The following is a 17440-nucleotide window of genomic DNA, read 5'->3' as shown; positions in this document are numbered from 1 at the left end:
TCTGTCGGAGAAGAGGAAAATCTCTGTTTTCCCGAGATCTTCTCCAGAGAGTCTCCCCCATTAAGCCACTGAGGTGGCCTCAGGGTGCCCCGCGCACGAGCCATGACGGACGTTCTTTCTTGCCGGACGGGGTGGTCCCGCGGACTCGGACGGGAAACGCCCAAGGGACCGTCGCGGTGGGCGTTCGTCACGCGCGCTGGGCAGCTCCCCGCGCCGTCCAAGGGCGCCTCAGCAGACCACGCGGCTTTGCGTCGGCCATTCCCGGCCACGACCTCAGGAGCTTCCCCGCGCGCGTCAGGGCCCACCCCGCCCTCCCCGTCACTGCCCCGCCGGCCCGGAGACCCTTCCTTTCTTCTCTTTTTCCTACAATTCTAGTGTGGCTGCTTTTTGTCGGTTCTTTACCTTTCTGATGGTTTCTCGGCTTTCTTCTTTTTTTGGGTTATGTTCAGTGAGCCAACGTGTTAGTGTTTGATTAGTTTATAGATATTCGCCAACCTCATTCGTTTCCGACGTAGCGCGCACCAGCCCATCAGTCGCACCCAGAGCCCATCCCCCACGTACCCTCCCTGATGCCCATCCCCCACGTACCCTCCCCGACCCCCCCCCCCCCCCCCCCCCGGCCACCCTTCCAGCCGCCCTCAGGTCGCTTCCTGGAGTCCGGAGCACTCAGGGTTGATGTCCTTCTCGGATTTGTCCCATTCAGCCTGTCCCTTCTGTTCTCGCCTTTCCTTGACTTCCCTCCTCCCTCCTTGGCCTGCCTCCCGTGAGCAGTTCCAGAAGCTGGTCTGCGTCTTCCACGTGCCGTGTATCTGCAGGGAGCGTCGGCTTCAGAAATAGCTGTTTTAAGACAGTGGCTCTTACTTGTGTAATCTGTCTGTGCAACCCTTGCACTAGCATCAGAGGAAGCGGGGGGTGTCTGCTGGGACACGCTCACCTGCGCGCTTTCCCCTGCCCCGACAGCTTCCCTGAGTAGCGGCTGCCGGAAACATGGGCCGCGCAGACATCCGGGCCGGAGTAAGGAACAGGACTTCCGGGTCACTGTTTCCGGCACATAGGAGAGAAAGGGGACAAAATAGTGCCTTGAGAAAAAGTCTATCCTAGAAAGGAGATAGGAAATATAAAGAATGGGACATATTAGAAGACACGTTTGCCACACACACAGCAGGGTAGACTTCGCAATCTTGATGGCAAGAAATCTTCATATGACACTAATACTGAAGAGAAGGTTTTTTTTTTTTAAATTTTAAAAAGATTTTATTTATTTATTTGACAGACAGAGATCATAAGTCGGCAGAGAGGCAGGCAGAGAGAGAGAGGGGGAAGCTGAGCCAAAGGCAGGGGCTTAACCCACTGAGCTGCCCAGGCACCCTGAGAAGTTTGTTTTTAACCTAAACATGTCAGCGACAAAGGTTTATTTGTGGAGGTGTGATGATAATCTCAAATTTCCACTGAATTCAAATATATACATTTGAACATAAGATTAATTTTTTTTTTATTAAAGATTTTATTTATTTTGGAGAAAGAAAGCAAAAGCAAAAGCATGGGGGGAGGGGCATAGGGAGAGGGAGAAACAAGCTTCCCACTGAGCAGGGAACCCAGTGTGGGGCTTAATCCCAGGACCCTGGGGTCATGACCTGAGCTGAAGGCAGGTGTTTAGACAATAGAGCCACCCAGGTACCCCAGGAAGATTAATTTTTAAAAAGATGTAGAATATGTGTAGCTGCTTTAAAATGAGAAAAAAATATCTGTGACTTCAACAGCACATTACAAATATTATTATAAAGTCATATAAAGTAGTGTTGAATATACAAGAAACATTTTTTTCTTTTAAAAGTATTTATAAATCTGGAGTTCGCACATGGGTCAGTCACGTCTCATGGAGCCCGATGTATACTCAGCCCCAGTGGGTGAGTCCATGAGCAGCATCTGAGAATTCTGAGCTGTGCACTTGTAGATAATGTGGACGCCAGGTCCCAGTGGTGTAGGCCCAGTACCTAATCAGATCCTGTGGTTGGAACTGCAGATGGCATTGACACTGAAGCCAATCTCTCTGTCAGTGGCTCTGCCTAGGTGACATAGGGTATTTGTGCATCTGATTGAGGTTCGGGACCAATGCACAGGGAGTCTTAAGTTTTGCTTTCTGGTGGAGAGTTGCTCAGTTTTGTTTTTTCAAGGTAATTACTCCTTTTAGCAGTAGAGACTTTCCAAAGTCTCCATGTGTGACTACCTTTGAGATGAAGAAATCAGGAATAATGCTGCTTTGAGCTATCTAAGTTACTTAGAATTTAAGTAGAATAAGAATTAGAATTATGGCATGAGGGAGACAGGATTTTTCATGTATAATTTTATACATGAAACATTAAAAAAAATTTCCTCTTAAGGGGAGGGGGGGTCACTGATTTCAAGAATAGAGCTTACTAAACATTTAAGAAATATTTTTAAAAACACTAAAAAAAAGTGTTCCTTTTAATGGGGTCACTAATCTCAAGAATGGGGCTTCCCTGAAGTTCTTAGAAATGTTCTATGTGTGTGTTTTGCCCCCTCTTATGTAGTTTACTATAAACTTTGTGACTTCAGAGGTGGGACTGCATACACAATTTTATTCAAGCCCTTCTTTCATAGGGCAAGAAATGGAGACCCAGAAGGTGTTGGTGATTGGCTTAGGGGCACAGCAGAAAAGGCAAGACTAAAAACCTGGCACCTAATTCCTAATCCAGTGCTCCTTCTGCTACAGCATGATTTTTAGGGCAGTGAGTTGTGAACTATGGAACAAAGTGAAAAAAAGAAAGCCGTGAAACGTAGGTTTAATTTTTGTTTTTCAAACCATCACACCCATTTGCACTTCCACAAGCTACCAGGTAGTCATTCCCCACTTAAAAAATATCCTTAATATATACTGAAACTTCAAATGTGAACAGAAAATGTCAGAATTACTTTATGAAACATGTCACTGACTTCCTTAGATTGTTCTCTGGTTACACGCTCTGCCTTTTAGGGGACACTACTAGATTTATTCAGAACTTTCTAGAATTCGTCTCTATAAAAATGAGACCTGTTCCTGTTCTTTCACTGTAGCAGAGTGAAATGACTTTTCTAAAATGTCCTTTTCATTTGCAGTGCAAAAGGTAAAGTCCCCCAAAAAGCAGCCTTTGAAAAGTCTGCCAGAGAAAGCCCAGATCTGGGGGGAGAGTGCAGTCAGGAAGGTGAAGTGAGGGCAAGAGGTCCTTACTCAGCTCTCTGCCAGCACCTACTCAGTGAACACGGAAGTCACCAGAGCAAGGAGTTTCCTGGGCTTTGGCAAGGTGCTAAAGAAGGCTGTGCATGAGCTCCCCGACCTGCTCTGTCTGCTTCTTCTCCCCCACTGTGAGCGGAGCAGGGACCTGGGAAAGGGGTAAGCAAAAGCCTGTGACCCTTTGTCCTTGCCTTAGAGAAGTGCCTTCTGGGCAGGCCAGTGAATGCCTCTCAAGGTCACCACTCAGACTTCTGGGATGAGTTATATGAGGACAAAAGCTATTTTTAGAAAATCTAACAATGGAATCTATTTCTCTCAAGCCCTTAGAAAATTAAAACTCCCTTCCAAAACAAAATGAAACAAAATCTGGAAGCTAAATGTTATACAATTGCCTTTTTTTAAAAAAAAAATTTTTATTTGTAAGTAATCTTTGTAGCCAATATGGGGGTCATACTTACAGCCCCAAGATCAAGAGTCACATGCTCTACTGACTGAACCAGGCAGGCGCCCCTTCCCATTAGTCTTTTAAACTGAATGGACAGTCTTTGGTATTCTAGACCTAACATTCTGTGTACAAACTTTTAAGATTTCCATATATGTATTAACTGTCTCTGGAGACATCCCGTGTTTTCTCATCTTTATCCTTGAGATTTGGCTGGGTTGGTATGTCAAGACTAATGGAGAGTTTACATTCTCACAGCATTTTTCTTTTTCTTTTTTTTTTTCAGCTTTTTGCTGAATCATGCTTGCTAACATTCTAAATACTTAGTCTTATCTCTAGTCTAAACTAGCACCACAGAATCTCAAATATTATAATTTAGTGAAGTGAGATTTTTTTATGGTTCACATAAAATTGTTTATAAGTATGTCTGGCAATGTATTGTTTTTGTTCATGTTACTTTTGATTTTGGCCAAAATCATATCTCCAGGGACAAATTAAGTGCTATTTTTCTGGCATGCTTCGTGATCTAATTTTTGGTTGAGTGATTTTTTTTTTTTTTTTTTTGGCTTACCCATATATTCTAAGAAACTAATTGTCAACACATACTTTAGATTTTTTTAAAAGCTGATAGTAGTCATTGTGCCAGGTTTTATATTCCTTACATGGCCTCAGGGGCCTGATTTGAAACTTAGAATACATTTTTTCCCCTAAATTTGATAAAAAAATCAATATATTCCCCAGTACCAAAACTGAAAGTGATTAACCAGATTGCTATAACAGATTATATGATGTTTGTTTGCTTACATTCTTGGCTCAAATGTGATGAAAAATGATTGAATTGAATCTCAACTGAATTTCATAGATGGTGACCAGCTTATGCCCTAGGGACTATGCCTCCCCACCAGGTAGAAAGATATTATTTTGATTCCACTTTTCTTTTGGTAATCATCCCTGAGTTAGTTCTTATAGACACATATTGATAAAGCCGTAACTTTGGTCAAATTTAGTTATCTTTTTTCTTTTGTGTTCTTACTATTATTATTATTATTTTCTACTGTGCTTGTGTTTGAAAATGACCTAGACTATGGCTTGAACATAGGATTTACAGTACATAAATTTTCTGCCTAGAGGCTTCAGCCATTCTTACTAAAAAATAGGAAGATGGTCTGTAAATGTTTAATGAGAGAATTTCAGAAAATCATTTTCCCCCCAATATTTGAAAAATCTGACTTTTAAAACTCAATGTTGAAGTTATACAGAGCATATTACTGGACTTCTCTAAACATTAGAGAAGTCCAGTAATATTACATGTAACATTATTTACATGTAATATTACATGTAACATTATTTTAAAAGTCAATATCAGATAAAGGCCTAGTATCCAAAATCTATAAAGAATTATTAAACTCAATACCCAAAGAACAAATAATCCAATCAAGAAATGGGCAGAGGACTTGAACAGACATTTCTGCAAAGAAGACATCCAAATGGCCAACAGACACATGAAAGTGCTCAACATCACTCGGGATCAGGGAAATACAAATCAAAATCACAGTGAGATACCACCTCACACCAGTCAGAATGGCTAAAATGAACAAGTCAGGAAACGACAGATGCTGGCAAGGATGCGGAAAAAGGGGAACCCTCCTACACCGTTGGTGGGAATGCAAGCTGGTGCAGCTACAACAGTATGGCACTTTCTCAAAAAGTTGAAAATAGAGCTACTCTATGACCCAGCAATTGCACTACTGGGTATTTATCCCAAAGATACAAATGTAGTGATCTGAAGGGGCATGTGCACCCCAATGTGTATAGCAGCAATGCTCACAATAGTCAAACTATGGAAAGAGCCCAGATGTCCATTGACAGATGAATGGATAAAGAAGATGTGGGGTCTATATACAATAGAATGTTATGTAGCCATCAAAAATGGAAATTGTGCCATTTGTGATGACATGGATGGAACTAGAGGGTATTATACTAAGTGAAATAAGACAATGAGAGAAAGACAGTTATCATATGATCTTGCTGATATGTGGAATTTGAGAAACAGGGCAGAAGATCATGGGGGAAAAGAGGAAAAATGAAATGGATGAAACCAGAGAGGGAGACAAACTATAAAAGACTCTTAATCTCAGGAAACAAACTGAGGGATGCTGGAATGGAGGGGAGTGGGAGGGCTGGGTGGCTGGGTGATGGACACTGGGGAGGGTCTGTGCTATGCTGAGCGCCGTGAATTGTGTAAGACTGATGACTCACAGACCTGTACCCCGGAAACAAATAATACATTATACGTTAATTTAAAAAATAAATAAATAAGAAATGGGGAAAAAAGAAGAACAACACTTAAAAACATTCTGGTACATGCAACCGTAGGAATGAATATCGAAAACACTGAGTCAAAGTGGCTTCTGTGTCAAAGAATACAAGTACTTGAGAGGACATATATGATTCCATTTCTGTGAGGTTCTCCCACTGGCAAAACTAATCTTGGGTGATAGAAACTGAATCAGAGCTTGCCTCAAGGAGCGAGGGACTGACTGCAAAGAAGTACAAGGAAATTTCCTAGGGTGATAACAATGTCTGTACCTTGATTCAGTGGTGGTTACACAGAGGGTATATATCTGTCAAAACATACCAATCTCTATATGCAAAATGTATGCATAATTACTCCATGTAAATTATACCTCAATAAAATTATTTATTTACTGGAGAGATCACAAGTAGGCAGAGAGGCAGGCAGAGGGGGAGAGGGAAGCAGGCTCCCACTGAGCGGAAAGCCCAATGCGGGGCTCAATTGATCCCAGGACCCTGAGACCACAACCTGAGCTGAAGGCAGAGGCTTAACCCACTGAGCCACCCAGGCGCCCCTAAAATTGATTTTTTAAAATGTGAAAAAAGAAAGTCAATACTGAAAACACTCAGGGCATATTTAAGCCATTGGTCTTTTAAAATATTTGTAAAGAAAACTATCTTACGGCAAAATATGGATACTAATATTCTAAGTAGTCACTGATACCATGTAAAAATGCTTTTGCTATATTTGCAAGCTTTAAGAAGCTCATCTTTATATAGCTCTCTAGAATTTTCTTCTCCTTTCAGGACTTACTGTGTGTATGTGTTGCTGTAGCTGTGTCTTTGTATGTCTTGCTGGTACTTATGCATTCTTTTTTGCTAGCAGCTGGATCGTACCAGCAAGTAATCTTCTATCAATAAGCAAACCACTCATATGGTTATATTTATGCAGGCAAAATATTTGTTCCCAGAGGAAAGTATTTCAGCGTGATGCCCTTTTAAACATGAGACAAGCACTTCAATTGAGTTACTGAAATGTTTCCTTTTTAACCTGTAAGAGCAATTAAACATGATTTCCAGTTTATTTTACATGTGCTGGCTAGGAGTTCATGAAAAGTATTCAGCTCAAAGAAGTATTTCAGGTGGCCAGAGGGATTTAAATACTGGGAAGGATTCTTTTTGAGTAAAATACCTTAAACCATCTTAATTTATACTGAGGGATATTAAATCAAGTGATGAGTCTGAATGATCCCAGGGCACTGAATAATTTCCATCACGTGGTCATGCTAAGCAGAGGAACTTATAAGTTATGTTCCATATTGACTCCCTTGGTTATAAATTCCAATGTGTCATGTGCTAAAACATTTATAATCCTTATATTTATTCAGAGATGAATTTCAATAAAATGTAATAGCAACTGTTGTCCCTCTGGAACTTTCTCTCCTAGGATCACACTTTTTCCTAATAGTCAAAATCTGACATCTGGTTGGAGGAAAGGAGGAAGGGCGGGAGGAGATGAATGTTTTCATATCATCAAGTTTTGCTGATTGTGGAAGATAGTAAGGGACTGATCTTACCAGTTTATAATACAATTTTCATTTTATTTTAAACATTTTGCATGATATAAAAATATTGATCACAGTGAGCTTTACCAATTGTTATTGCTATAAAAATGAATGCAGAAACAATATTTTTAGTGGAAATAAATTATATAGTCATTTTTTTTTTTTTTTTTAATCACAAGAGAAAAACCTCAGCTCTGGTCATTGGCAGAAAAACCAGTCATTAAAAGAGGTCCTTTGCAGACGAGCTCCAGTCCGTTTCTGTAAAGTGATCCACACGGGTCAGCAAACGCTGACTTCTGTCTTTGTGTCCATGGCCCCACAAAGGTCTCTCTGTTCACAGACAGTTCTAATGTGGCAACACAGTTTTCCAAGAGAGAAAACTGACAAACTGGAAAATAGTACAGTCTTAGTTCATATGTGGTCTTTTCCAGTATGAAGGGACACAGCGACATACTTCTTCACTAAATAGAAGTCCTTGGTCACAATGCTTCGGTCGATTTGCACACGGTCTTCTGTAACAACTAGGAAAATGAGGAACACGTTTTTGTTAAAGGCCAAAGCAATGAGTTCATTACGCTACAAATGCAGTTGTTTCCCTAAATTTAAAACAAGAACAAAGTTACTCATTTTATCATAAAATTATTCTTAGGTTTATGTCTTAGTGAAGTTAGTGCTGAGAATTACACAATTTAGGAGGAATGGAAAAGCCTAAAAGCAGTCTTGCTGATAGAACAGATGGGAGACTTGAGATGACGTGAGCTTTAGTTCTTTTGAAGGGCTCTCTGCTTCGAGGATGAAAGGAACATAAAACAGAAAATGTGAAAGTGAGTGTGCAAGGTCTACCGATGTGGTGTAAGCATAGCATCAAGGTCTGCCGATGTGGTGTGAGCGTAGCAGCATGGCAGAGTCCGCAAGCGTCTGGGACTTGCGTGGAACCCAGACCTGCTTGGAAGTCCAGCCATGCTGGCAGGATGTGGTCCTCTGCGGGGGGCGCCGCCCCCACCCCGTCCCTCTGCTGGGCCGGCAGGTGGCTGAGCCCGGGGGGTCCCCCTTCCTCTCCACCTGGGCTGCAGGTGAGAAGAAGGTGGTCTGGGGGGTGGTGGGAGAGAGAGAGTGCCTGCCTGTACCCTAGACTTCCAGCTTCCAGCAGTGGTGAAAGGACATGATCAAACAGCCCCATCGCTTCTGCAAGCAGGAGCTCTCTTTGAAGCAGCTGTGGGAGCGTGAGCGTGTCTGGTGCGAGAAGGGCTGGGTGTCCAGGGAGCCATGCAGGGTGACCCGGCAGGGAGATCAAAAGTGCACGGCAGAGAAACTGCCGATGTGAGTCTGAAGTTTCATTTCTTGTGCTCTAGTAGAAAATAAGGTATATCTAGTTAAAATGTTACTGAGTTTTTTTTTTTTACTTCTAAGTACAGATGCATTATTAGAAGACTTCTGGTATTCCTTTACTAAAAAGATGCAATTCTTAATCATCAGTGAAAGTTGCTGATTTAAGGCAGTGGACAAAAAAATACATAATCTGCCCCCTGCCCCACTTCTGGAATATTAAGAGAAAATGAGTGTACATATTTTTAAAATATTAAATTACTTTTTTTGTTTCAATATATATGTAAACCTGCAAGTATATCCTTAGAAAAATGAACACAGGAAGAGTTTCAGTAAATAGAAAGTCTTCATGAAGCAATGTATACTATTAAGAGAAATACAAAGATCAAAATCTTTTCTCTTAATATAAGAATTCTATAGAAAAATATGATGGCTGGTTAGTCTTATGTAAGCAAAAAATCAGGTATCTCATGGATGACGGCTTTTTCTCTCATTATTGCTTCAGAGTACCTTATAGAGATCCTTTTGTTTCCTTTTTTAGAGGAAAAAAAAATACACACACACACACACACACACACACACACACACATATATATGTGTGTGTGTGTGTGTGTGTGTGTATATATATATATATATTTGGATTTTACTTATTTATTTGACAGAGAGAGAGGAAACAGTAAAAGAGGGAACACAAGGGGAATGGTAGAGAGAGAAGCAGGCTTTCTGCTGAGCAGAGAGCCTGATGCAGGGCTCGATCCCAGACCCTGGGATCACGACCTGAGCCAAAGGCAGAGGCTTAACCAACGGAGCCACTCAGGTGCCCCTGCCCCTCCTTTTTGGAGTATTTTGAGCAACAACTGTATTCCAATTTTTCTTGCATATCCCTACTCGAACTACCAGAAGGATATTTCGAAAATGCAGAGTACTATATCGATACTAAATCTTACCAAAGATTATTAAATCAATTTGTATACTGAACCCTTCTGAGTGAACCTAGATTCAGGGAAGTTCCCTTATGCAATGGCTAACATGTTAGTATGGATGGGTCATTAGAGATAGAAATTGAAATAGGAGCACAAAAGTCATGAGGGTTAAAAAGATGAACATGATGAACATTATGAACATTAATGAAGGTACAAAACTGTAAATAAATTAAAGTCTCAAGTCTGGTGAGCGGTCCGCTGCTGCATGGGCATCTCTAAAGACTGAGCTTGGAAGAAGAGAGCCCGGTGGAGGTGATGAGGCACAGACCGTCTGAAAACTGGGAGGGCAGCCAGAGAAGGAAAACCTATGTCTGCCAAAACAAAGAGAGGGGCTTCAAGAAAAGGAACAGAAAAGACAGGTTACACGAAGACCAACTTGCCCCCCGGATTTGGCTGTGGAGTCTACTAACCCTTGACTAGCACGTTAGCCTGGCATTCTAGGGCCTAAACTCGGTCACAGCTGGTTGGACAAACGAGAGAAGAAAGGGGGGAATGCAAAGGCTGAGTGCCCGGGTCCTCGAGCGACTCTGAAGAGGACAAAGCTTCACTGCCAAAGTGTGTTCAGCACCACGGTAAGATGCTAATAAAACAGAAGTATAGGAACTCCCATCAAGTAAGGGGAAAGAGAAGTAGTTAAAGATGTCAAACGTATCGGAGAGAGAAGGCCTGGCTGGTGGAGTTGTGCTGAAGGAAATGCCCAAATCACAGAGCCCACCCAAACAGCCCACCTCGCAGTCCGATGAAAGAGGAAGTCGTTCAGGGAGTAACACTGGAAGTGTTTGAGGCCAGCAGTCTCATTTTGTTGGTGAAGAAGGGGGCAGAATCGACATTTCAGGAATGTGTCTTGAGTAATCTTTAAAATTACAATTTATTTCTCTAATTCCACTAAATACTTAAATGTTTTTCTAAATACAATTCTACATTTAGTGGCACTCTCCTATCCTCTGTAAATTTTCATACAATTTTCTGCACTTGGAACAGCTGTCTTTTTTTTTTTTTTTTTTAAGATTTTATTTACTTATTTGACAGAGAGAGATCACAAGTAGATGGAGAGTCAGGTAGAGAGAGAGAGAGGGAAGCAGGCTCCCTGGTGAGCAGAGAGCCCGATGCGGGACTCGATCCCAGGACCCTGAGATCATGACCTGAGCCGAAGGCAGCGGCTGAACCCACTGAGCCACCCAGGAGCCCCAGAACAGCTGTCTTATATTACGATGGCATCATAAGTTTTGGTGGAGGCAGGGATGCCATGTTTGGATGTTCTGGAAATCCTCCTCAAGCGACTGTCTTGTGCATCTGTCTCCCAGCCCATGTGAGCACCACCGCCTCAAACTCAGCCTCTGGGATGCGCAGGAGGAGCGCATTCCGGGCTTGGGTCTGGTTTTGGTCCCCAGGGCTCCTTTCACGAGCAAATACAGTCTCAAGGAAATTTCGGTGAGAAAATCAGAGAAGTCATCCTCCAGAACTGACGGGTCTCATTCTAAAAAGCCTCCACCATTTTGGTTGAGGAAACTGTCCTCAGTAAGAGAAAGGAACATACTTTATGAAGATTTCTTACCTGCATGTTTGATGTTGAAATTTCTTTCCTTTCAAGAGGCATTTCTGTGAATTTTCTGTACATTCACAGGCACATTTTCCGGGGTTTAGGGGTTGATGTCTTGGGCAGGTTCTTCTGCATACGCACTGGCATGTGGTTTCGTCAAATTCCCTGTTGGCCCCACAGGAGCTGGGTAAAAGTTTGTTTTTACAGACACACTGGCACGAGTTTCTGTCTAGTTCTTTGTGGGGTCCACAGCTGGAAGGTTGGAGCCCCCCTTTGCAGACACACTGACATGTTTCTTCGTCGAGCTCCTTGTTGGGTCCACAGATGTCATGGAATCCATCTGCAGAGTCTAGACAAAGACAGTCAGACATCTTCAGTATACCTTACTGGTGTGAAACAATTAAAAGCACTGAAAAGCATCTCTATGTTTTTCATTAAAGGGTGTGCACAAACATGAGTCTGTCCCTTTACAAGGAAGTTCAAAACAATAGCAATGTCAAGTAGACAGCATCCTCTCTGGTAGTCTCTTATTCCAGAGCGTAATCATCAGAATATTGTACATGTGGTTTTAATACTAAAATGTTAACCAAAATAGAGGCACTTGGCATTTTGTCTTCAAAGTATCATTCTGCTTAAAATAAATAAATAAATAAATATGATTCTGCTTACCATCTCCAGAATTTGAGGAAAAAATAAAATCTTGCTGAGCCAGGCATCTGCAGAGGTGATTATTCCAGAAGTAGTTTGTGGGGCAAGTCTTGTTTGCAGCTTGGCACCTTGGGAGAGACATAGGAGTTAGCAGTCTAACTGGTGCACAGAAGGCCTCCTCTCTTTTCTTCCCTGTGTATTACAAAGCCGGTACACGCCTGTGAAAAAGCTTTAAAGGGATGCGAGGATATCTGAAATGAAATGTGGAAGTTCCCTCTCCCGAATGTCTCCCTCCCCCACATATGTGGCCAAGTTCTAATCCCAGAGGTGACCACTTTGCGGTATGGTCTAGATCACTACACACTTTGATCTTGTTAAGGCAGGTACCTTTATTTGTATAATCACATGGTGGTTTAGTTGGTGCAAAAAAAAACGGGATAAGCCTCTTCTATTACTCTGAAGCTTCCTTCTTCCACTAAACAGTATATTGTGGATATCTTTGTAGTTCTTTGCAGGATGTCCTGCTTGTTAGTGGTACTAGCCCTCCATGAAATGAATGAGGAGTAATGTCCCGTTGGTCACTGTTGAAACTGCTTCCAGTCTGTGGCTCTTCTAAACAAGTCTACAGGAAACCTCTTTGTACTTTACCTTTCCTGACTTATTTCTGAACCAGAGATATCTATGACTATGAAGGATCTACTGATCCAAAATTTCCACTCGACACTGTGCCAGAAGGGCATCAAAGCCCATGCTTGATGTTACTGCTGCTCTAGTTTTCTCTCCCTTCCTCTCTCCTCTTACATTCTCTTTATCTGTTTTAGTAAAAGTTATGAACATATGGGCTTCCATCCAATACACCAAGTATTCCTCTGCTCCAGCCATCCGACTGCTGGCGCCTGTATGAAATGAGCCTTGTGGAGGACAGCCTTCTCTGTTCTCTGGGGTGAGCAGATGTCGCAAGCCTCATCTTGCCCATTGTCTCCTCTACACCTAGAATCAGCCATTCCTTCAAGAAGCCCTTGTTCTCGGTCGGGAAATGCCACTTGGGATTAGGTTTGCTCAGTGCCAACAGCTTACATGACTACTTAACCTTTTCAGGGCGCAGAGCTACAAAACGCACGTATACCCCACAGAAGGTCTTCCTAGTTGATGTTTGCCCACTAGAATTCTGGGCTCTTAATATCCTTACAGAGTATCTATACACCTCTTACTACCTTATTTTTCAACTGACGTTGCTGCAGGGGAAATAATTGTATCTTTCACACTCAGTATCATGAACAGTATGTGAGGGAAGAGTGCGGAGTTACGCGTCAGGTTGGTAGAACAGAACAGTCACGTGTAGACCTCTTCACAGGTGAACCGAGTGTAAACAAACAGGTCAGGTGCTTTGGATGTTGCTGAGAAAAGTTCCAGAGTCTTACTGTGTGATGACGCCATGCCATGCCTTTAGAAGCCCGCCTGATGCCTCGCATAGTACCCCGGGAAGGACTTTTTGAACCGTGTAAGCACACCTACGGTCGGTAACCACTTTTCCCTTGACAACTGCCCTGAGGATTTATGGACTTTCTCCCACTTGGCAGTCTCTATAGCAGCTCTCAGACCCAGAGAGTCTCTACTTATCCTGCTCAGTGGGAGAATTTGCCTAAAACGCACACCTCTCCACACAACCATGAGTCGCAGTGACTGTCTTCCCCTTATCCCTCCTCCCTTGTAACATTCTTCAAGGACCATGTCTTCAGTCTGATGAAGACCATCTCTTATGGAAAGTTTTCTTGATTTTATAACAAGTTTTTGAATGCTGTGTGTTATTTGCTGTCCCATATCATAAGCTAATAATTTCTCACTGAGCATGCAAATAATCCAAGTAGTCACACATAAAGTAGCCATGTGTTAACAAGCATAGAAATTGTTGGATGATCAAAGAAACAGTGTTTGAGCTTTTTAGATCCTATCACGGTAGCATGTTACTTTTCTACAGGTATTGTGTTTAAGCTCCTTGTAGGAAATGAGTTATGTTTGGGGTTTAATTCTTCCCATTTAAGACAATACAAATTTGTTTGGAATGTATATTTTTGAAAATAGGCTATTGATCTTAAGTAAGAGATACCTGTACATAGTTTAGGAGGAAAAATAAAAACCCAGTCATAGTGCGATTTCCAAATGTAATTTAACATTACTGGGTTTTAAACTTACTTCTTGACATCATACTAATAACTTCCATTAAAATTTTTGTTCCTAACAATCTTTATATTTGCTTAAGTATATATTAGGTATGCCTATATATAATAGTAAGATATTTGCCTCCTGCATATATCATATGCTTTTTTTATAATTTTATTTTTTGAAAATTTATGTGATTTCAGTTAAAATTATGAGAAAATATACATTCAGAGGAGTTCATTCTGATCCATGTCCTCAGCAGGCTGATCCTTTTTGCATTTTCTGGTTTATGTTTTCAGTGTTTCTTTTTATAAATAAAAGAAAATATGTATATATGTATATATCTTTCCCATTCTGTTATCCCAAAGATAGCCTCCCTTACATGCTCTTCTAAACCTTGTTTTTCCAGTTAGCTGTGGGCCTTGGGGAACATTATACCTCCCTAATAATTTTATGTATTCCCAAGAGCAAGTCTTTACTTACCACATATTTTGGTCATTACTGTTTTCTTGGTTAATCATTAATGTACATTGTTCCACAAAAAATTTAGACAGTACTTATCAATTCTCCAAAACCAGTATCATTTTTTTTTTCATTTACCTCCTATTCAAAGCTTTAGTCCCTTCCATCAAATAAGATGCTGTTAGGTTAAGTTATATAATAGTAATGCACTCAATCCCGGCCCAATGCAACTCAGACCACTCTTCGTAAATGAAGGTAGATCCGTTTGGGCTGTGTTGCAAGATTGACACACACATGATTTAAGCGACACACTCCCTTGCTGTAATCAGGAGGCCACAGGCCTATGGTGGCTGCAGAAGGGCGAGATCATTTTGCCAATATGTGATTTCTTCTGCCATTACCTCAGCCAGTGTTCTTCCAGTTGTTACTTGTAACCCATCAGTGGATCACGAAATCAACAATAATGGTTGGGAAATGCATTCATAAACTCAAAGGATGACATGTAATAAAAACTGCTAGAATGCATGTGATATGGATCGCTTTCTGCAGTGACAGTTCAGTTCTCTTTGTGCATATGTTTTTGTTATAAGCACATATAAACAGGCATGTATACGGCCTCACACATATAACCTCCCCGTCCCACATGTGGTGTATGTCTGTCTGTCTGTATGGTAGCAATGTCCAGTGTGTCTGCTTCTTAGTTACAGTCGTTGAAGTTGATAAGCATATCTAAGCTACTTATTTTCATGGGAAAAAGTGTTAAGAATGATCTCAATCTCTAGCCTAAGTGAGACTGGTCCATCCTGAGGTCTTTAACTGCAGGAGAACATGCTAATGTCTCTGTACTGAAGTGAAAGTTGGTTTACAAAATTGTTCAGCCTAAAGGGGTAGGAAAATCATGTCCTATTTCTCATGTCGTGAGGGAGAAGAAAGAGTTCTGTAACATCTCACATCCTTAAAAAGATAAATCCAAAAATATGGACTTTGTGTAGAAACTGATGAACGAATGCATTTCTGAAAATGTCCTACAAAATAACAAGGTATCTAGTGCCTAGTTTTACAGCATTCAGTAATCCCCTAGGATCTGGCTACACCAGCTCTTTTGGTTTTGCACACGCACGCTGAATAAAAATATGGCCTTCAGAATAACAATTTCAGTTGTTATACCTGACATGTTTTTGTCAACATGAACTTTACATTATGGACTAATTATGCTTTGTTCAAGGTGAACCAAATATTTTAATTTCTAAGATTCTTAAAACTTAAATTTCTAGAAAAACATCACTGTAAAAGCTTTGCCAAAACAAACTACTACTTATCAATGTTAACATTTTGAAGTCTTGCTAGATGCCATTTAATGAAGGATACAGATATTTACATAGGATGCATTTTCATAATTACTAAATGAGGTTCCCTGCTCTAAAAGTGAAAGGCAAGTTCTTAGCATAAATCTTCTCATGCAAAAAAAAAAAAAAAAAAAAAAAAAGACATTTCCAGAACAGTATCTTAGAATGAAAGAAAATGTTTCTAATGTGGATAGAAGGTAGCACAATATACTTATCTCCTCCATATTTTCATCTCCAAAGCATTTTTATCCTATTGAAATTTTTCTTCAAGTTCCAAATATTAGTGTGAACATATTAAAATTTTCAAAGAAATTATTTTTGTATACCGTCTTTATAAAATACTGATCCAAAGACGCATTTTGTCTGCAAAGCCATTGCCTATGCAATTATTTGTAAAGTAGATCTGTGTTGAGAATCACATGTAAATAAAGTTTCCTACTTTGCCTTTCCCATCCCTCCCCAGCAAACACAACCACAATCCTGTTTATAATACTTACAAAGGAAAAAGATGCTTTTCTAAGAATTATTTCATTACCTCATTCAACTGGTTAGGTAACTGTTGCTAGTTAGAACTAGAGGATAAAAATGTAAGGGCATACCATTCAAGAATGATGGATTTAATGATTAAAATGATTCTTATCTCACCATTTACCTTTTGAAATTTTGAAAGACTAGTATGTTCCGTGTGATTAAACACTACACACTGGGTAAGAGTTGTTAGCTTCTGTGCTCTGGACACTGTAGCAGGCTGTTTTGTCCATCGTGCTGTTTGGGTTCTTTCATCATCTCTCTACTTTGGCACTAGAGTTTCTACATGCTTGGAAATTCTCTGCCTCCCCTAATCCATATTTAAGGAACGCAGACACACTCCTACATTTTGTTTGGCATTAGTAAGCACTGAGTTGAATGTAATATAGTTTGTAATGTATTTCTCAGTGGAAAAAACCCTCTTCATCTGGATTTGTTTAACTATTTTTGATCCACTTTACTAAATATCTCTTAAAATATTTCATAGATCATTCAAAATGAATGCCAACATTAACTGAATACAAATTCAACTCCTAGCACTCAATGGCTTTTTAAAAATGCAAATTCTTTCTGTGGACATGAACTGTGCTATTAATCAAATGCTCTCATTGGCATCTCTTTTCATAAGGTGTCTCACAGTCACCCAGCTGATTAAAATTCTGCTGATCATTGGTATCTGTAGTACACAGCCCTTTTCCTCAAATAGCTAGCCTGCCTTAAGTCTCCCTAAATGTGGAATGTGATCAGTGATACGAGTCTGAAAGCCTGTACCATGAGCACTCATACATCCCTTCTAAGCACCTTCATATCATTCAATGATCTATCCAGTAAGATGATCTATATTGCATTAAGAAAACCTATACAGGGGCCGGATGGGGGAGGCAGACTCTGACCATGTTAATAGTATCGATAA

The 17440-nt window shown here is 40.7% G+C and overlaps 1 protein-coding gene across 1 annotated transcript in view; it reads right to left on the bottom strand.

Annotated features, from left to right (window-relative positions):
* Window positions 1-7549: 7549 nt before the first annotated feature.
* VEGFC (vascular endothelial growth factor C) overlaps window positions 7550-17440 on the bottom strand; it is a 101527-nt gene continuing 91636 nt past the window's right edge. The window contains exons 5-7 of the mRNA XM_082715827.1: window positions 12053-12159; window positions 11399-11732; window positions 7550-8055 (exon numbers count right to left, since the gene is read on the bottom strand). Coding sequence (XP_082571953.1) covers window positions 7941-8055; window positions 11399-11732; window positions 12053-12159 — 556 coding nt within the window. The 3' untranslated portion in view covers window positions 7550-7940. The remainder of the gene's footprint in view (window positions 8056-11398; window positions 11733-12052; window positions 12160-17440) is intronic.

This window comes from Mustela nivalis, assembly GCF_964662115.1.
Source record: "Mustela nivalis genome assembly, chromosome: 20".
In the NCBI taxonomy this organism is placed as follows: domain Eukaryota; kingdom Metazoa; phylum Chordata; class Mammalia; order Carnivora; family Mustelidae; genus Mustela; species Mustela nivalis.
The sequence above is the reverse complement of the archived record's forward strand: the minus strand, read 5'-3'. Positions and strand labels throughout refer to the sequence as shown.